General features: G+C 42.9%; 1 protein-coding gene across 7 annotated transcripts in view; it reads left to right on the top strand.

The window, feature by feature from the left end:
- RARB (retinoic acid receptor beta) overlaps nucleotides 1–21,021 on the top strand; it is a 708,617-nt gene that overhangs the window by 603,277 nt on the left and 84,319 nt on the right. For all 7 annotated transcript variants that reach the window (XM_036886166.2, XM_036886169.2, XM_036886171.2 and 4 more), the window contains one exon: nucleotides 12,817–12,958. In XM_036886166.2, the coding sequence (XP_036742061.1) occupies nucleotides 12,817–12,958 (142 nt within the window). The remainder of the gene's footprint in view (nucleotides 1–12,816; nucleotides 12,959–21,021) is intronic.

The following is a 21,021-nucleotide window of genomic DNA, read 5'->3' as shown; positions in this document are numbered from 1 at the left end:
TGCTCTGAAATGCTTTGGGTAAGCAAGCTCATAAAAGCCATTTGGAAACCTGAAATTACAGATTAATTCAGAATCTCCTTCTGAGGGGCTCCTAAAAGCCCTCTCTGTTTTCTTGGCAGAATTAGAGCATTACTTTTGTGTCACTGCGTGGTGTTTTCATGGGGTCTGTTCTAATGCTCGCCAAGGTGCAATGCTCGGTCCTAATATGTCTCTTGCAGCCGTCTTTGGTCTGAGCCAAGCAAACTCTAGGTGATGTTAAAAACAAATATGAATTAATATATGATGCATTTTGGCTTTCCCTTATAGATACATTAACTTAAATTACCAGGTCTTGTGATTCACAACTTCTCTTCCAACCAGAGGGTGCGTGATGCAGTCCTGAAGGATTTACCCAGCTGCTCTAATTCCTGTTGGTAGTAAAGGAAACTGCCCCCTCACACACACAAACACACAGTCCCCCAAAGTCTAGGGATAGTGCTGTCCCACAGAAACAAAACTTCTGAACTGGTCACAAAAAGTCAGGCCGTCCTTGTGTGGCTCAATGTAGCTTGATAATAATTTATGGGGGAATCCCGATTTTTCCTATGCCTGCCTGTGTATCTCCTAATTATTCATGTGAGAAAACTCTGGATAAAAATATCAACCCTGAAAATGCATGTGATCCAAGGAAGACATCCAGCCATGTCCAGGGAAGTGTTCCCTCCTGTTTGATCTCAGGACAGTAATTCCTGAATTCCATACACAGGCTGATGCTCAGGGAGGAGGAAGTTCTTTCTGATGAGTTCAAAATGAACACACCCTCCTAAGTTTTCTTTGTCCTTCTGGAGAAGATTAAATGGGTAAGTGAAGTTCCATGGAATGACCATCTGAAGAGTGCAGAAAGAGGGTGAAACATCCTCAAAGCTCCCCCCATCTTCTAGAGCCAGGGTGCAACATCAGGGCCCCTAACAGGCCTGTCCTGGGCAGCAGAGCTTTGTGAAGCCAAGTGGGAAGAAGCCACTATGTCATTTTGATACAGGAAATGCAAGGAAAGCATAGCACTTTCACTAAAGATATATGTTTCTTCTGTCTAAAGCCAGCAATTTTGGAAAATGAAGCTAAGAGTTTAAAAATAAGAGCTCTGTGGGGGAAAATAAAATAGGCCCCCCATACATCCATTAGACTGCCTTTAATGAAAAACTGGAGAATCATCTAACTAATTGGCAGGTACCCCTTATATTACTGGGTCTATCTTTCCCTTCCTCTCTACTGTAATCAAAAGGCTCTTCCCTTTATCAATGTAAGTCAGGTTTGAAATTAGAAAGCAGAGAAATAACACTTAAAAAATTAATCGTGTGTATTCTGCCAATTTCTCTCTGATAAAATAGGTTCAGAAAGTACAAAAGTTAAGGTTCTCGAAACAGCAGTAGCTCCAGGAGTGTATTTTTATATAGCATGGTGCTGAGGTGGAAGCTATAATGTGCTAATTGCAGGCAAGTTCATGTTGTACAGAGAACTTTCCCCTTTGCACTGGGGACCTATTTCATTTCCAGTCTTGGTATTGTGCTGACATAATGGAGCAACTTTAATTTTAAAGATCAGAAAAGAGGAGCTATGGGTGAAATTTGAACCTACTTCTTGTTAATTTGGAATAAGAAAGAAGGGAAGTTGGGATAAATCATGAAGTTAGTGTTGCTGTCTGAAATTATGGTATCAGAGTTTCACTATTGAAGCTGTAACTTCCTTTTTCTTTATACATAGAAGAATTTTGTTGGTTGTTATACTTACTGAATTTAGGTTTCTATGCTGCTCTTTCTTTTCCTCCCTTTCCTTGTACCTGAAATCTCCCTATGATATTCCAAAAGCAAACTAAATTGCAATGTGTTATTTTTTAATTAAGTTGTACATGGTCCATCGCAATGCTCATTAAGATACTGCCTGCAAAGGATTCCTGCTTGAAGGAAGAAAGAGACATGAACACAGGCCTTGCAGTATTGCAGAGTGGATGTTCCCACAGGCTGTGGTGCTGCAGCTGGCTGCCCAAGAGCACCCCTCTTGGGGTTATGTCTTGGAGCACCAACCGGCGTGAACTGGAGGATAAGGCAGGACAAGGGTTTTTGAGTCATAAGAAACAGCTCAGAGGAGACAGAGAACATTCTAGATCTGCAGGGCCTGGGCAAGTATGCCTGAACAAAGGGCATGTGCAGCTTGGATGGGCAGGTGGGCTAAAAACCATTTTGCAGATAATCTCAGTATTTCGAGCAGTGTCTGTGGTGAGGAGAAGCAGAAGGCTACATCCAATAAGTGCCCATGATTTTACAGTTGTCATTTAAGTTTAAAGACTTAAATGTAAATGCCTGACTGGCTTCCCTTCTCCTGCCCCCACATCCTCTATGATTTCTTCCTTTCCACTTCAGATTCAGAACGTAGCCATGTATAAAACAAGAGAAAAATTCCAGAGAGAGGATCCCAGAATGGCCCTGAAAAGTCAATGAACTTGGAAAAAGTACAACAAATTACGGATGAGCATTGTTTCTTTTTTCTCATTTAGGTCCTTCTTAACATCATGAAATGGTAAAAGGCATCATAATTATTGGTGCCTGTGAAAGGCCTTTGAATTATGTGATATGCTGAGTTACCATGGTGATGGACGTAGTCATCAACCAGTGTTATGACAGAGCTAAGGCCTGGCTTTGTTGACGGTGAAATGCTGCATACCAAACTTCTAAAAGAAATTTAAAATTCATGCTCCTCTGCAAAGGGTCTAAGTCTATTTGAGCATGTTTTGGCTCTGTTTCCTTCTGCTTTGCCTTTTTTCCTCCACTTCAATACAGATGAGGATCTTGAATTTGAGTCCAGCTGAGACTTTAGTAATTAATGTGCAAAGCAGCTGGGGTGTGCTACGTCCTGGGCCTGTAGCTGAGGAGCTATTTTGGTGCATTTTCTCAGTAAAATAATTGAGAATTAGAACACTTAAAATGCATTGGCTCCTTGCCCTGTTATATTTAGAGTAATCCTGATAATAAATCGGTAACTATGGGTTTCACCATGGAAGGGCACAAAATAACTGACCCAAGTAATCTAGAAACCAGATGTCTTTAGTTGGGCTTAGAATAAATTCTCAAGACAAGATTGAAAGAAGTTATGTGGAGCTCAGCAAAATCGGCCATTTTAGTTTTTTCCTGTCTTACAGTTTTCTTTCTCTCTCCCGTATCTCAACTTAAATTCTTGAGGAGAAGGGAACTGAGCCCCAAGATACTATATTTATAATATTTAACCTTCTATACAGGAATTTCTTGGTTAACACATTATCTGCTTAACCTCATCTTTCTCATCTTCTAATTCACTCACTATTTCAGTGGCCCCCAAGTGGGGGTCAGAGACACCTAGGAGGTGCATGAATGAGCATCTGGGTGCGCTCCTGAAATAGCACCTGAATATATATGCTATTTGGGAGGAGGCTGAATCCAGTTCTGAAAAATGTCCATGTATTCTCCCTGCTCCTTCTAGCCCCTTCCGAAGTCCCGTATCCCTGTGGGAAGTAAAGCCCAGTAGTAGAACATAAAATATCTCCTGGATGGTTTTCCTTTCTGGCTCCTCCTGGGCTGGTGGAATGCTCAGAAGCATCCCAGTGAGATCCTGGGGGGCCTTGCTTAATTCTCTCTGATCTGCAATTGTAAATCTAGCCTTAAGGTCAAACAGAGGAGAAGGGGGTCTCCCCAAGATGTGCATGTTTTCACAAAGGAAAAAGCCTGGAAACTTTGGCTATGTGGTATTCTAGAGCCAGGACTGGCTACTTCATTTGCAGGACCCAGTGCAAAATACAAATGCGTGCCTCTTGGTCACAAGTTAGGCAGAATTTCAAGATGCTGACAGCAGGGTGTAAGCCAAGTGCAGGGACCTTCTAAGCATGGGGCTCTCTCTGTGTGACCGCCCTGCTCTCAGGCCCATGAAGCTGGCCCTGCCCAGAACTGAGCCCTTCACATTTGGAAAACAGCCAATTAAGCCAGTAGTGTTTACTCACCTTCTGAAACTCTGTCCCCCCAAATTTTGTTTTGAGATTGTTGGCTGCAAAACCCGATGGATTGGCCGCCTACCAGTTGGAATGGGGTTATAATAATCAATCAGACCTACATAATAGCTGGCCACTTTTGAAAAGTATTTTTTTATCCAAGGTCATGTTTTGGAAATATAAGAAGACATTTTTTTCACCTAAATTAAAAGACGTTTTATCCAACTGATCCCTCTTCCCTTATTTTTGGTTTCCAGTTTATATTACCTAGTAGCATTTCTTCCCTGGATCATGTTCTTCTAGAATAAAGAACACTGTGAACTGAACACAGTGGCTCAGTGCCCTTCCTGGGACATCATAAACTTTGGAAGTTTAGACCTTGATCTCTGATGTTGGGAGTTCAGGTTCTCAGTGAATAAGGTGCCGCCTTTTTCTTGGTATTCCCAGGGAGCTTTAATTAATTGGGAATTAAAAGGTTTGAGAGCACTGGCCACTAGGTCTAACTAGGGGTGAGCTCTCAGGGGTTCACCTGACAGTCCAGGAGAATGCCGTAATCACACTCTTCTGCAGAGACTAGTTTCCACAGAGATGATATTTTGGCTACATCTGTAGTCATTGCCTTCTCTAGAACTGTCCTTCTAGGCATTTCCCAAAATAAAGGCTTGTCATTCAAACCTAGGCTAAGGTAAACATGCCAGGGAAGCTTCTGGTCCAAGGAACTTGAAAGGAGATAGTGAGGCCTAAAATGCATGGTCAGTTTCCAAGGGAGAGAACAGAAGAGACACTTTGCAAGTTAGCAGGCAAGAGGTGCGATGGAATCATGTACCTTACAGAAGCCACACTGGTAAACACTGAAGGGCTCAGTCCTCACTATTCTCATTCATTCATTCATCTTTACCCAGTTCCCAACAGGGGAGGGCCTTGTCATGGTGAAGATTTCTTTCTTTCTTTTTTCCTTTTAACAAAAATAAACAACTCTAAACCTCTACCCCTTTGGACAACTCAACTTTCTTATTTGGAGTATGAGTCTTAGGTTGTTTTCCTTTCCATGGCTCAGAGAGTGGCCCCCCCCAACTCGACTGTTCGGTGTTCTTTGCTGCATCCATGCCCACCCTCCCTGCTCCAGAGGAAACTCTGTTTGTCATCAAAATAGTAGGCTGTTTTTCTACTTTCTCCCTCCCTCCCACCCATTGTCTTTCAGTGGGGTGAAAAGGTCTTCAGTTTTCTCTTTCTCCCCCACCAATCTTGCTATTAATAACTTTTCAGACATTGTCACGCACAGACTTCCACTCACTCTGGAGGGTGTTTCTTGTTTGTTTAAGGCAACATGTTTCCTGGTCTGTAAACCGCGTTTCCCACAGTAGTTGTGATGGGATTACTCCCTACTCACCTCGTGCTGGCAGCAGCCTCGCCTCTGGCAGGCAGTGAGGGTCACAGCTCTGTACTGGCCCAGCCCTGCTGCCCAGGCAGAGTGACGACCTGGGGCAGTCACCTGGTTATTTTTGCATTGAGTGGGATTGAAATACTTCCCTTTAAACAATTGAGGGAAAACCACCGAGCTGCCCTCCTCACTTTCTCTCTCTTCTTTCACTTTGCAAGGAGAAGCTACCCTTTTGAACTTCGCATGGGATAGAAATTAACTCTCCAAAAGCCCAGTGCAAACAGATGTGCTTCCCACGCAACTTTCTGGGTGAATTTCTCCTGGTCCAATGCTTTTTATGACTAATAGAGTAGCACATTGCCCTTTTTTTTTCTTTTTAAGAAAATGGTTTTTACTTAGTACTTCTCTTCAGATGATCCTGACACATTCCACACCTGTGAAACCTGACATAAATGGCTCTAAGGCTAAAAAGCAACTTCCATTGAAAACAACTGCAGGCAACTCTACGATTAAATATGAATCAGCTGATTACACTTTTCAGACACCAGGGATTCTTGGGCTCCATCCCCACCCAGACCTGAAGGTGGGCTCAGGGTTTTAGGTATTGGGTTTTAAGTATTGATACGCAAAGCTCAGTATGTACTTTAGTATGTGTTAAATTAACACGTGATGAAATCTGTAATTCACAGCTTCCTGACTGATCTTGGCAGAAAATAATTCTGGGCCCTGTCCTGACCAGAGAAAGAGTACCTCCCAGTGATGCCTGTGTGGTCTTGAAGATCTTCCCCAGTCTGAGCATCAGCTCGCTCTTCCGGTAGTGGGTTATACACACACACCCACACCCTCAGTCATTTCTCTGCCCTCCTGGAACACTGGCACCCCCTGTATTTTCTCTCCCCTGACCTCTGCTGCTTACCCTTCATGTTCCTTGGGGGAAATCTTATCCTTCAAATCCTACTCCTTCAGAGCTGGGATCAAGTGCAGACTCAATTCTAACTCCTTCAAATTCCACCAGCCTTTACTCAGTACATATTTTAAGTTCCCTTACGGTCCTCCAGACACTGCCGGACACGTTTTCACTTTCTGCTTCCATTAAAGTTCTTATCACACTGCTCAGTGGCATCTGCTATGTAATGTCCACTTGAGTTAATGTTTCCTGGTAGATTGGGAAAGGGCAGGAACCATGCCTTGTACATCTTTGTCTGTCCTGAGAGAGCTTACCACATCCACTCCAGTTAATTGGCATTAAATGAATGGATCAGTACATCCAAGAGAAAATTCAGAGATGGCCTTTGGGAATCATGAGGTTGTCCAGCCACAATAGCCTGTGTTGTTCAGAGATTCAGACCAGTGTTCTGTCCTCTTTGGGAATCTTTATTTTAAACACAAAATGTATATTGGAAATTGTCCAGAAGAAAGCTTCGGAAAGAAAGAGTTTTCATCAATAACACTACCATTCATTGGGCACTTGCCATGTGCCGGGCATTGTGCTAACACTTCATGTGCATCCCCTAACTGGGTATACCTACTAAACCCATGAAGGAGGTACTTTCATTATCCCCATGTTACAGATAAGGAAACCGAGGCCTTAGCATTATTTGTTCACCATCACCCAGATAGTTAAGAGGCAGAGGCATAGTTCAAGTCCACATGTATTCAAGCTAAAGCCTAATTCTTAATCACTGGGCCAGTATCTCAACAACAGAAATCACTCTCTTTGGGAGATGGTGGGGAATATTATAGGGGATAACATCTGAAAACTAGAAAATAAAACAGGGTCTGTGAATGGGAAAAAATTACAAGAACTAGAGCAATGTTTTGAGAGTATGCAGGGATGGAAGATGGCCCAATGTCATCTCATCTCAAATTAGGAAAGAGGGTGTCTTGCCAATGGGTTTCAGCCCTGGGCAAGTTCACTATGGATTCAGTGTGACCAAAGGAATCGATAGCAAAACGTTCTTGGGGTGAAAGGGTTTATTGCCCGGCTTGTTCTCTGGCGGTAGGTCGAGCACTAGCATCTCTACCTCCACCAGAGCACTGGGCCGAGCTCTCTATATAGCACAATAGCTTATTGCCTACAGGTGTGGAAGCGGCAGCCCAGCAACAGGCCAGTTACATCATCAGGTGGTTTAAGTTTAGTGAGGATCCTGGCCATAGGAACCCCAACTTCCCTACAGAAGGGGTGAGATGAGACACCTTTGTCCATGTCCTTTATAAGTTTGGGATAGATGACTAGTCCCATGAAGTGAATTAGGAATTTTAGGTATTTAGGTGTAGGAGAATAATTTGGTTTAAAAGAAATATTACCTTTTTTCTTGATTTAAGGTTGTTATTTCTGCAGTGTAGATGAGAGGATTAGTTAGAGTGATAGTGTCTGACACCCCCAAGGTAGGAGAGAGGTCATCTGAGTAGGATGTGAACATCCCATGGTTATTACTAAGATGTGAAGCTAATGTCTCTCATGTATATGTGACCTTCTCCACCATATGAGCGTTTTTTTCTTTTTTTATTTGGTTGGACCCCAGTTCTCTGATAGCAAGAACAGAAGAACATGAAAGGTTGAAATATCTATGGCTAGAAAACACTTGACTGAGTGTGTGATTCAGTTTTATCTTCTTGATCTAGGTGAGTGTTAATTGTGTTATAGCTTTGAAGGACACAAACAATAGAAGACACTGTTAATCTGTAAAAGCCATGATTATAGACAACAGAAGTCATGGTTAACCAATGAAAATTATGATTAATTAACAGAAGTCAAGATAATCAAAAGAAGCTGTGATTCACAACAGAAATCATAAAGCTAACAAAAATCTCTTCATTAACAGAAGTCCTGACTGACTAACCTGATTACAACTCAAATCAGTAGATTTTCAGAGAAATCTGGTTGCTCACTTTAAGCACATATAATGTCATCCTCAAGGAATACATTAATATTAAGGAACATATTATGAAATTAAGGTATAATACATCCAGGTCTATCATTCTGACTCTGGTTATAGCCGAGGACTTCGTCATTCATTTATTAAATCAACAGTTATTTATTGACTACCTACCATATATCAAGTTCTGTCTCAAACCCAGGAATCTTCAGATGATGTGTACCAGCACAGTTTTATTAGGTACTGAAATACTGAAATGCTTTTCTACCAGTTGCTGAATATCCATTGCCTTGAGTCTTTCCTTCTCATCCAAGTCCACTGGCTTGATTCCATGGAGGACATATTAAGCACTGCCTCCAGGCCACCATGGAGCCCACCAACCTGCTCACTCTAGTTTCAGGGAGCCAGCCCCTGTGTCCCTCCTCCTTCTGTCACAGAGACGTGGATCCCAGGAAGGGAGATGTCACGCTTGGTGGTAGTGCTATGATACCCAGTTGTGATAACCTGTGATGCTTATTTGGCTCCCTGGAGTTGTGACTGCCGGCCACAGGCTGGCATTCCCCCCATGGGGCTCATGTAACCTCTGAAGTGGATAGCACTGTTGTTCAGTATTTTAAATGTTATACTCTAATAAGTATAATGTAGAAATGAAAGCATAATACTGAGGTTATGTAGAAGAGGATGCATTCATATGATGTGTGCTTGGGTCAGTCAGAGGAGGCTTCCTGGGTGAGGTGACCTACATCTTGAACACCTGATAGAAGTGTTCTGGGTTTACACGGGAAATGATGTTTCAGGAAAGTAGAGAGTAGAATTGTGTCAGCAACCCTAGACTTGGTATCAGAGAACCAGGCCCTCAAACTCACTGAAAACATATACCATGAGTCCATGAGCCAGTCAATGAAGTGTTCCAGCTTCAGTCTAGCCACAGGTATTGGCCTGAGGACCCTCATGGAAGTGTTGTGATGACTCTGGTCCAAGGTAAATGTGAAGACATCTGAAAGCCCTCTTGTTGGTGTCTTTTAAGCCCCAGACTAGTCCCAAGAAATCGCAGTTTTTGCCCATACAGGTGGAGGGTTTCTCTTCCCCGAGTCTTCCCCACCTACTTGTTGGCCATTTTCTCCACCACAGACCCTCCATCGTCTTCACTCTCAGGCCATCCAACTTGTCCCTCCCTGGTGTGATGACACTCTTGGAATCCGGGAAAGGTCACCCAGCCTCTTAGGAGCTAAGAGAGCTTCTCCCCCTTGGGCTGTGACTTGCCCCAGGCTGAGTGGAGGCCAGACCAGCACCTCTACTTCCCCACCAGGGCTTTCCTTACACCTCCTACCTGTTCTCGCCCCTCCGGTTGCTCTTTCAAATGGGACCAAATCCTCCCTCTTTACACATTCAGCTTTTCTGTCTTTTCTCTTCCAGATGGGTCTCTACCCATCTCCTGGCTTCAAGATCTGTCACACCTGAACTCGGGACTTCTAAAGGCCATTTTTACATAGGACAAGTTTGGGGTTACAGTTTTGTCTCCCAAAGTATGAGGCTTCCGGTGTTAGGTAGGACAGGTTCAGGGCATTAAGCTCATTGAATACATAGTGAGCAACTTGTTTATATTCTCTCTGAATTCCTTAAAGAGTCAGTCTCGAGGCAGTGTTGATTAGTTTCTAACACTGGCTTAGCTTTCCTTTCGGCAAGGAGTGAGAAGGCGCGGGCTTCACGCCGGTAGCGGAGCCAGCATCCAGCAAGAGGGAAATAGCATCTGATTATTATTTGTTTGATATTCACTTTATTTATTTTACGAGTGCCTTCTACTATTGACAGTTGGAGCTGGTTCTCAAATCAAGCCAGAGATTAAAGTTTTCCATTTTAAATAATGTTAAAAATAAAAGGAAGTCAACCTAAATAAAAATACTAAGTAAATAAAATTTAGGCAGCCTGGAACTGTGGCGTCACACACACAAAGGCACACACACCCTAGGTCCTCAGAGTGGTGGTCCACAAGAAAACAAGGTTTCTATAACAAAGCAGAATATCTGCTTGGGGGGTGGAAGAGGATTTGTACGTGCAAGCTTCTCTTTGGCCTCAGATGGCTTTTCTGTTTACCCAACCCGTGTGTAAAAATACCTCACAACATATATTTTAGTCAGCAAGTGTTCTACCATGGTGGAAATGATTTACTGAAACTTAGACCTTCTCTTGAAATCCAGCCAAAAATCTGATTTGGAAAACCAAGAAGTCCTATTTAGTTTCTGCCGTCATTGTTACCGCACCATACTGACTGGGTAATTAGTAATGTATAAAGTCCTTTAATTCTCTCTTCTTTCATTTGAGCATCATGAGATTGTTTTTCTCTCCTCTGTGGTCACTCACGAAGAATTTGCTGAACTGGATATTTGGTTTTGAATAAATGGAGGTCACCTTTGTCTCTGCTCCACTTGCTTCCCACACACAGGAAAGACTGGATCTTCCCTCCTGTCGGGGTCTCTTGGCAGGAGAGCAGTGAAGTTTCTGTCAATTGAGTTTGTGTGTCTGGCAACCAGCCATGTCCTGTAGGTAGTTTTTGGCAGGAACAGGTACGTTTGAGGTGACCACACTGCACAGATTCTATTAAGAGTTCCAGACCATTTGTACCCTGTTATTTTAGATTCTGAACATATTTGTAGCTCCAGAGGTTCAAAAATAAACTATGTTTTCTTAGAAAATGTCTGTGTCTGGGATGTGACAGAAGTTGCAACCTTAAACAAGACTTCCAGGCATTTACAGTTGAACCATGCCAGTAAGAATATGTTTATTTAGACATTAAGATCCTAGGGCACCCATGTAAATATCCCAAACAGTGTGGGTTCCATGAGCTCCCTTGCTGATGCACTTTAGCTCTGAGTATATTTAGTCCTCGCTCCTGGAGGGTTAATGTCCTCCAGGGAAAGTTGGAGGCAGATGATGAGTCTTACTTGGTGTTCATCACACTCCGTGGTGTGCTTACGTTCAGGAGAATTGTTTCTAACGTAGGTAAAAGTCGTATCACAATCGTTAAGGTAAATTTTGCTTTTAATACTCGAAGCAACACAGAGATTTTTGTTGAGCAGTTAGGAGACAGGACAGCAAGGCCTCAGATCCTCCTTTGAGTCCACTGTTTCCCTTATGTTAGGGAATAAGGGACAGTGACCCCTGGCTCACTGTCCAATCATCTGAGCATTGACAGGCCACACTCACTCAGTTCTGTCGCCTGCCATCTGTACAGTAGAAACCGGGAGGACAAAGAGGAGAAGGTAGAAACCCTATGCATGTGGAGTGTAAAGTCTGCTTTATTCCATCAGCATTTCACAAAAATCAGGAATTACTTCTCTGGTCGGAGTATAATTTTCAAAAAGTTAACAAAATAAAACCTTACTCAACTATTCAGTAAGCCGAGGTTGAGGATTTAACTGGTTAAATAAGGGAAACAGTGGATTCAAAGGAGGATCTGAGGAGAATTAGAAAGTAGGTAGATGATAGAGAGAGAGAGATGCAAGGTGAGAGGAAAAAGAGTGTTGGAATGAAGATTGCAAATTTAGATTCAAGCTGGGTAATGTCCTAAAAGGAGATAAAACAATAATCTTTGGTTATAGTTCAACTAGGCAGAAATCTTTGCACCTCTAGTAGACATATATTATTTGTAATTTACCTGTCTTCTACAATCTTTACAGAGTCTGGGCCCAATCGATAGGAAATAGTAAGTCAAACAAAGTTACACTTCCTGAAAATGTTTAGATGACTCTCACGTAAGCACGTCAGCCAAAGCTGCTGCAACGTGGTGCTGCCCAATAGAACTTTCTGCAATGATGAAAATATTCTGTGTATATGCCATCCAGTTCGGCAGCCACTGGCCAGATGTGGCTATCGAGCATTTGAAATGTGGCAAGGGCCACTGTGGAATGGAATTTTTAATTTTATTTAATTTTCACTAAGTTTGGTTTAAATAGCCACTCATGATCAGTGGCTCCCATATTGGACAGCTCAGCTCTAATGTGCCATGAAATGGGCAGTCATTTTTCTACGTTCTTTCCAAATGGGTAACATTTTTCTTAACACTTTGAAAACTAAATCATATTCTAACTATTGTAATGAGAGCTAAATGTGTAAAAGAATTCGGAGAAGGTCCTTTGGAAAGACTCAGTTCTTTTACGAGTCGTAAAATTTCTTTTGCAAATGTGATACCTCCTCCACCGGGTTTCTTGCTGGTGGACTCACCTGAAGTCATTCTGGCCAGCAAGGGAGCAGCTGATGAAGTTAAGCCTGTTTAGAGGGAGCCCAACGTTGCATGATGTTTTCCAAGTGAATCAGCTTGGTGTTAATTTTCCATTAGCAAGATAATAACAGTCTTGTATAGCTTTGGTTAAAAGGGGCTTTCTGGTTTGCAACAAAGGGAAAACTGACTTAATATTTCTCAAGGGTTTTAAGGCTTCAATAAGTTAACTCCCCTGCTGCCATCACTTCGTTACTCAAAACCTGCAGTCAGTGCATTGATAAGGTTACTTTGATTTCTCATGAAACTCAGCAGTTTCGCTTAGTTCCCTGTTCTTGCTCACTTGCAGGGGTTTTTCCGCAGAAGTATTCAGAAGAACATGATTTACACTTGTCACCGAGATAAGAACTGTGTTATTAATAAAGTCACCAGGAATCGATGCCAGTACTGTCGACTCCAGAAGTGCTTTGAAGTGGGAATGTCCAAAGAATGTAAGTAGAGTCTCAGATCTTTTCTTTTTTCCTCTTCGCCTTATCTATAAATATGATTTGCTTAGCCTCCAAAATCAAGTCGTGGAGGACATCAGCGTGTGGAATTCAGACACGACAGTAATGATACACTACCACATGTAGGTGCAAGCAGAAATGGCATGAAAATAGAATGACTGTGGGGATTTCTCAGATAAACTTTGGCACTTGGTGAAGAGGCAGGAGTTAGGTGTTGTGGATGGCAGATTTGTATTCCAGAGCACTTACTAACTTACTGTGTATTTTGGAGCCAGCAGTAACTCAAACGTGTAACATAGCCACTCGGACACTTCATTTCCCAACCTTGACAATGGAAGTAAATAGTTTTGCCTGTATGAATGAGAATAAAAGTAGACGAGGCACAAATATTAACAGTAGCAGTAACATGCTCTTCTGCAGAGGGAAGGGAAGCATAAAGCTTTTGTTGTGGGAGAAACATTTGGGGACTTGTATGTTGGCATTTTTCCAAACTTGATTTAGTTTTTTTCCCTCCTGGCCACCCTTCCTCCACACAATGACGCATTTTATTAATAGGAGGTTTTAAAATTAAAAATTAGTGGCCCATAAACATTTGATAATGGGGATTTGAAATACACAGACCTTAATAGAGGCAGAGTATACACTGAAAGAAAGTTCATTAATGGCATTCTCTCTCTGGTGCTTTCAAATGAACAAGAAAGTGACAGGCAGATGGCTTGGCTCAGGCAGGACTGATGAAGAGTGTAGAGATGTGTGCCAGGTGAAGCACTTATGGGACTGTCCCCGCTTCTTCCCAGCACCTGGGGACTTGGTGAAGGCAAACTGGGAAAGACATTGGACTGGTGCTGTGAGGGGACTCGAGCCTGAGACGTGGCCACTGCCCTTGAAGAGTATGGGACAGAAAGCCAGGTAGTTCAGCCACGGTCCTTCAGTGGGGTTGGCAGCTTAACGGTACAGGCCCAGTGCTCTCGGGTTTTGGACTGGGGAGTGTGGCCATGGTGGAGACTGACTGCAGGGGGGAAGCATCACTCTGAGGCCGCTCAGTTGGGAGCTGCTGTTTGCTGGGTATGTTTCTTTGTGGCCTGCCTGGCACTACCCCATCCCTTCAGCCTTCCTGACTGTGCCCAGGGCTTAATATGCTTTTCCATCTCCCGGGTTTCCACACTTTAGGGGACACGGCAGGGTTGGGATTGGGATAGATTCAGCGGCTCAACCAATCAACATATTCTATGTCCTGGCCACTGCAATTGGTTCATTTTGTTCATGTAACCTAGGCTTGGCCAATGAGAATGAATTCAAGACTCATTAAAGAATAAAAAAAGATAATTAGACTCCATGAGAATTAAAAATGTCTGCTCTTCAGAAGGCATTGAAATTAATGAAAAGACAAGCCATAGACTAGGAGAAAATATTTTAAAATCATAGCATAAAGGATTTGTACCTAGAATATGTAAAATCTCTGAAAACTTACTAATAAGGAAGCAAAGATTTTAAAATGGTATTTTATAAAATTTTTTAATTAATCAAAAATAAAACCAGACTAGCCAATAGTACCCTTTAAACTTGCCAAGATTTTCAAACACAAAGACAGACGGAGTAACAGTTACAGGTTCTAGGAGACAGAGAACTAGATGCACGTATGGTCCAGATGGGATCCTGGATCAGAGGGAACATAGCTATAAAGGACGTGACTGAAACAATGACTGAAATTTGATTATGGACTGAAGATTAGGGATCAACTTTAAATTTCCTGACTTTGGTCACTGTGCTACTGTTAGATAAGAGAACTTTCTCGTGGTTGATGTCTACAGCTAGCTCTCCATGGGTCTAAAAGATACATGTGTATGTAGAATGAGAGAAAATATGGCAAAATATTAAGAATTGTGACACTGGATGAAGGGGATGCAGGACTGCTTTGTACTGTATGTGCAACTTTATAGCGAAATTGAAATTTTATCAAAATCAAATTACCAAAACAAAAGACTCAAATGCTTAGAATATTGGGGCAGATGTGCACTCCCCCTTCCTGTGCATGTGACCAAGGGAGCCGGTAGCCACATGTGCCCCTGCTCACTGTTCTCCACCCCCAGAGGAAGTCAGCTGTAGGACAGAGCAGGGAAGAGTAGAAAGCTAGAAATCAGGCCCTGAATGACATCACTGAATGGCTAAACCAACTGACTCTGAAACCCTTGCCTCCAGATCCTCTTGTTGTATTTCCCACCAAGTACCCATTAAGGCCACTGGGGTTAGCGTCTTGTTCATATGTAAAGTCCTGATGAACAGCAAAGGCCTGAGTCACCAGATAGGGGAACACCTTCCATGTGTCATCCTTGGGGGCAGGAGGTGTCTTTTTCCTCTGTATCATTCTCTCTGCGGATCATGGGTCAGTCACCCCATTTCAGCCAGTTCCCTTTGATCCCTCCAAACTTTACAGCCACTGAACTACTTAAAATCAATGAATGTGAAGATACAAAGCTAATATTAACTTAGCTCAGGCCCCATACACTACCACTGAAGAGAAAAGCATGTTGGCCTGAAAGAGCCAGATGGCTTACGTGTGTAAGAAAGACCCACAGGATGATCCCCTAATGTTCCATGTTTGGTCTCACGTTCTGTAGACATGGATGTGACATGCCGTTCTGTGGGAGAATTTCAGTTCAGGCTGAAATTATAAATGAGTAAGCCAGATGTGGACGCAGGGTAAATCAGTACTTTGGCATTTATTTTGTGTGGGCTGGAGACCCATTTCCTGCTTATATTACTTAAAATCCATATCCTGCTGCTCTGTAACAACTGGCAGCTTGGTTGCCAATTAAAAAAAAAAAATGTTTACACCCAGAGGAAAAAACTAGTTTCAACCCTCAAGGAACTTATCACCTTAATGAGATTTAAAAATATAGAAATGGGAAGAAAATGGGATCATTATGCCCAAGTATACAAAAATAAATATATTTTCCTTAGAAGGAAATTGAAGGGGAAGAAATAACTTGGAGTATAGAGACTGAGGGCTTAATAGAATATGCTTAAGGTTGAAACAGAAGAAAGCAGGAAAATATGAGAATCGGTAACCAATTATACCCCAGTATACTCAACTGACCCGAACCCAAGAATAATAGAGACTCATAGAATGTTAGAACTGAAAAGGGATCTTAAGAGATTGACTTTCACTCACCTCTCTCATTTGACACACAAGTACACTAGGATCCAGAAAGGTGAACCGGTTTCCCCAGCAGTCCACGCCTGGCTGGAGATAGAACCCAGATTACAATTCAAGCTGGCCACCTTTTTCTCTGCAATACCCAGATTATAGCAGGATTTGCATTCAATTCTAGCCATAGGTCATGTCAGTTCATTAGTATGTGTCAGAGCTCCTTGGATGCAAGTGACAGGAATCCCAGTATAAGGTGGCATAAGCTAAGAAGTCAGCATGTGTGACTGGATGGTCCAGGGCAACACGGCTGGGTCCAAGGGCTCACTTTTGTTTTGGGGGCATTGTGCCTCTGTGTCTCTCGCAGCTGGTTTTTGCTGTGTTGTTTTCACTCCTGGGAAGATTGTTCCAAGTGGCTAATAAAGATGACCACCAGCAGCTCCGGCTGATAGCCTACCTAGCAAAGAGAGAGCAACTCAGATCCCGATCATGCCACCAGTGCCTCGGAGTGAGTCTGATTGGCCTAACTGGGTCATGAGCCCCTAAATACATAGCTTTAGGGTGAATACCATGATTGCCTAGATCTGCATCACATGCCAGTCCCTGTAGCCCAGGATTGAGGTCAACCCCACCCATGCCACATGGGCCCGGAATGTGAAATCAGAATCAGAAAGAGGGGAGCACAGATGACATCCTGTCCCCTGTGGTAGGTCACGTCCCCCAGAACATTCTTATTCTTTGTGCTATAAGAGAAGAAAATGAAAACAGAACAAAAAACAACCTAAGGATCATATTATTGTAACAGTCAACCTGGACAGGGTGCTTTCTGCGTGTCAGACACTGTGTTGACCACTTTTAATACTTTATCCCATTTGATCTTCACAACAACTCTAAGAGAGAGGTTAGTTATAATCCCTCTCCCCCTCCTTTTTGGGGCAGATGTGGAAGCTGAGAGACAGGTTAATTAACTTACTCAAGATAACACCCTAAGTAAGGAGCAGTGCTGGGATTTGGACCAGATAGTCATATATACTGCACACCATAAAAAGCAGTTTTTAAAACTCTGAGTTCCCTTTTAGACTCTACTTTATTGGAAATGGTTAATAAAACAATAATCACACTCCTTGTTTATTAGAGATGTACTCCCTAGGAAATAATTACAAATTTAACTTTTATAGATCAAATTTGGTTTTAAATGCATAAGGGGATTTACTAGTAAAAGAATCCTTTAGTGTAGCCCATTAGAAAAATATGATTATTCCTTCATTTTTCTGTTCTGTAAATGCTGGTGGGCATGCCTTACATTTTCCAAGGGCTTTGCACAACAAGGGGAGCCTTTTTGCAGCGGAATAGCTGTTTGTCAGAGCATGAGATTTGAAAGCAGTAACAGCAAGTGAACAAAATCGATTTTCAGCGGCATTCTAAAAGTAGTACAAAAATTTATGAAGAACTTGGGGAGGAGGCACAGGAAGGGAAGTGACTCTAAGTTGAGTGATGAGCTGCTGTGGGTGGGGTGGAAGGCTTGTAACAATGTCAGCCAAGCAAAGTATGTGGCCAAGCCCTAAATTAAAAACAAGAAATAAAAAAGAGAAACAATAAAGGAAGACATGAAATTTGGAATTGTGAAAGAGATGCCCAGAGAAGCTCATAATACAGATAACCAGCTAATTGTCTGTGATGGGGAAAAGAGAGATGAAGACCGTGGGGTTCAGAGACCGAGACGTGGAAAACCTGACCATACGCATTCGAGTCAGTGGTGGAATCCAAATGAAAGTTCAGATCTTTAAGCCAGGGGTCAGCACAGTTTTTTAGAAAGGTCAAATGGAACATATTTTTGCCTTTGTGGGCTATATGATCTCTGTCTCAGTTGCTCAGTTCTGCCATGGTAACTCAAAAGCAGCCATAGAAAATACATCAATGCACAGGTGTGGTTGTGTTCTAATAAAACTTTATTTATGAAAACAGCCACAGGGCTGGCTTTGGCCCAAAGACCATCGTTTGCTTACTTCTGCTCTAAGTGGCTCACCAAGCGGCCAGGTGGGCCACTGATGGCTGCACTGTGACCTCGTCCCTGGCTCTCCTTCCACACCCATCGGCTCGCCAGCTCCCACCAGCCAGCCCAACTTCCAGCCACACTGGCCCCTGCTGACCCGGAGCCTCACACCTCCAGGTTTCTGTAGAGGCTGGACCCTGGAGCTCAGTGTCTCCCTCCTTCCCCTCTGGATGAACCCCAGGAGCCTGCTGAAATGCCGCTTCCTCCTTGGAGCCTCCCCTGAACCCACCCCACACTCCTATTATTCTTTCTTCCCTGTGCTCCTGAGGTGCTTTGAATACACCTCTGTGAGCCACAAAGGCCCTGTATTACAGCGGATGCTTCACCTTCACGCCAGTGAGGTGCCCCGGCTTGAGGATAAACTTCTAGAAAGCAAGCACCATTCCTTCCTTCCTTGTAGCCCCAGAAGTTAGCACGGTGCTTGGTCAGTGAACTTGGGCTGGTCACGTGGTTAAATGTCTATTGTGAAAGACAACCAAGTCCACCATTCCCTAGCTTTACTTTCCAAAAACTTGTCAGACACACAGTTCTGGGGATGCAAATATTCAACTCTTCAGCCATGTTCTTATCTGTCACAGGCCCAGAACAAGTTATTCAACTTCTTTGGGGTTGTGTTTTCTACCGGGTAAGAGGAACTTTTGATATTGACTAACAGCACAGCCCGGGTATGATGTGGGAATTGATGCTTTTAATCCTGTTTAGACAACAGTGCTTCTACAGTCTGCTTCCTCTTGCCAGTCGCCTCCTCCAGAAGACATTAGATCTTCTGGTGGCTTTGCTGTCAAAAGCGGTTGAGCTGAGCGGGCATCTTGTCTAACTGTGCTTGGCAAAACGAATTAAGGTGGAACGGCTAAAATGGAGAGGCTGAGAGCATTAGAGTTCGGGGCTCACTTTTGCCAAACCTTGGCCATCAAGCTGCTCACTGCCAAAGGAGAGGCACCAGGAATAGGGTAGCCATGGGGGTCGAGAGGCCAAAAGGAAAATGGAAAGTAAGAATTAGGCCAAAATCAAGATGTAGGTAGGCATGGTCCTGTGTGACCCACATGGGTCAGCATGGTCCAGAATCAAGAAAATGGAAGGTAAGAATTAGGCCAGAATCAAGACTTGTGTGCTGGTATGAGGGGAAAATAGTGGGCCCTGGATGCTTCAACATTTAATCAGGTTCCCCTGGGCCTCTGGCCTTCAAGATGGGGTGGCCCCCATCCCATGCCTATAACAAAGACACTGTGCAAGGTACTGTGGTTGCCCCAACCCCCATCCTATTTATTTTCTTCCTGAAAACCACTGGCCATTAATTCACAAAGATAGCCCTTCACATTATTCTTTGAGCTTATATCTGTAGGGCCCATGCCTTTGAATGGAGGACAGAACATGTCTTTGGTTTCAAGAATGCCATTTAGTGTTTATTTTGCAGCATTTTTTCCCTATGACAATCTCATAAGTGTATTTGTAGAATAGAGCAATTGAATAATCTCTGAATTTAGGTGTCCCTAAGCACTCATGGACACCTTCTGATTTGGGGCATATTGAGCTTAAAAACAGCTTTTTATAAAGTCTCTAAATTCCAATGGATACTTTGGACATGAATGTTCCCATGGGTCGATTGGGTGGAATGAATGTGTGTTGTACTGACACTTAGATACTCCGAGAGAGGTTTTTTGTTGTTCTGTGTGTCTCTCATTTCCCCCTTCGTGTTAAACTTACATTAAAACAAACCTTTGGATTAAAGGCACTTAACCTCAGTTAAAATCACTTTTGTTGGTGCACAAATTATATTGATGTGCTCATTGGTTCTATGGCTGGATTTTACTGGCTTAATAACGAGGAAATTCATATTGTTGGTTATCCTGTGTACTTGGGAAATTACATAAAAATCATCATCAGGGCACTTAATGTCTTTCTAATTTTAGTTTATTTCTTCATTTGTTCCTAGCCTGTTACTCCGTTTCCAAGGTTCAGTGTGATCATTTTGTTTGGCTCAACAAAGAGGCAGCATTAACCCCTCACCTCTTCTGTTTATTCTGAGGCACGCGAATCCCCAAAAAGCCCCCCACCCCGCGCAAAAGTAAATGAAAGGCTAGAAACTTCATATTTTTATACCTGAAAATGTCATGAAAGCTTGAAAATAAAAATCTGCTGTCCCTTTCCAAGCGCCAAATGTTAATGTTTCCTGCATCTGTTGATGAGATTTAAAAAACAACAACAACTCCGTGTGGGCACCTGTAGCCCATAATGTCAGTGCCACTGTGGAACATGAAGCCCGTGAACACTCAGACTGCAAAGGAAGTGTTAAAATTCCTTCAGCTTTACTAACGCATTTCTACCTGCAGCCTGTCTACTGGAAGTGTGTTCAGCACATTGTCACCTTAGAAAAAGCAGAAATTTCCAGTACACAACAGGACCAAGCAGAGGAAGGAATGGAAGGCTTTGAAGTTTGAGCTGGGTGCAAATGCAGCCCCACCCTCTAGCTGTCTCATCTTTGGAAACGTATAATTTTGCTTCAAGTGGAAAGAACTAGCCTACAACGTGGGCTCACTTGGCTGGGCTGTTTTGTGTATCGAACCTCATGAGGATATTGCATTTAGCACCTGCTTGGCACACAGTAGTCACTAAATAAATGATAGCTGTTCTCTCAGGTTCTTCCTCTGCTGGTGACACAGTCGTGTTCTGTGCTGGTTGTGCTGCGGCCACAGCTGTCTTTTATTTTAGTAACTACAGCTTTGATCCTCCTGCAGGAGAAAAGGGAAAGGCAGAGGCGCTGTTTGTTTTGAACGGTTTATGACAGCAGTGTCATAACATGAAGGGCCCCGAATATTATGTCACAGCATTAAAAATAAAGCTTGCAGG

The sequence above is a fragment of the Manis pentadactyla genome, chromosome 14 (assembly GCF_030020395.1).
Source record: "Manis pentadactyla isolate mManPen7 chromosome 14, mManPen7.hap1, whole genome shotgun sequence".
Classification (NCBI taxonomy): domain Eukaryota; kingdom Metazoa; phylum Chordata; class Mammalia; order Pholidota; family Manidae; genus Manis; species Manis pentadactyla.
Note: the sequence above shows the minus strand (reverse complement) of the source record. Positions and strands in the feature narration are given on the sequence as shown.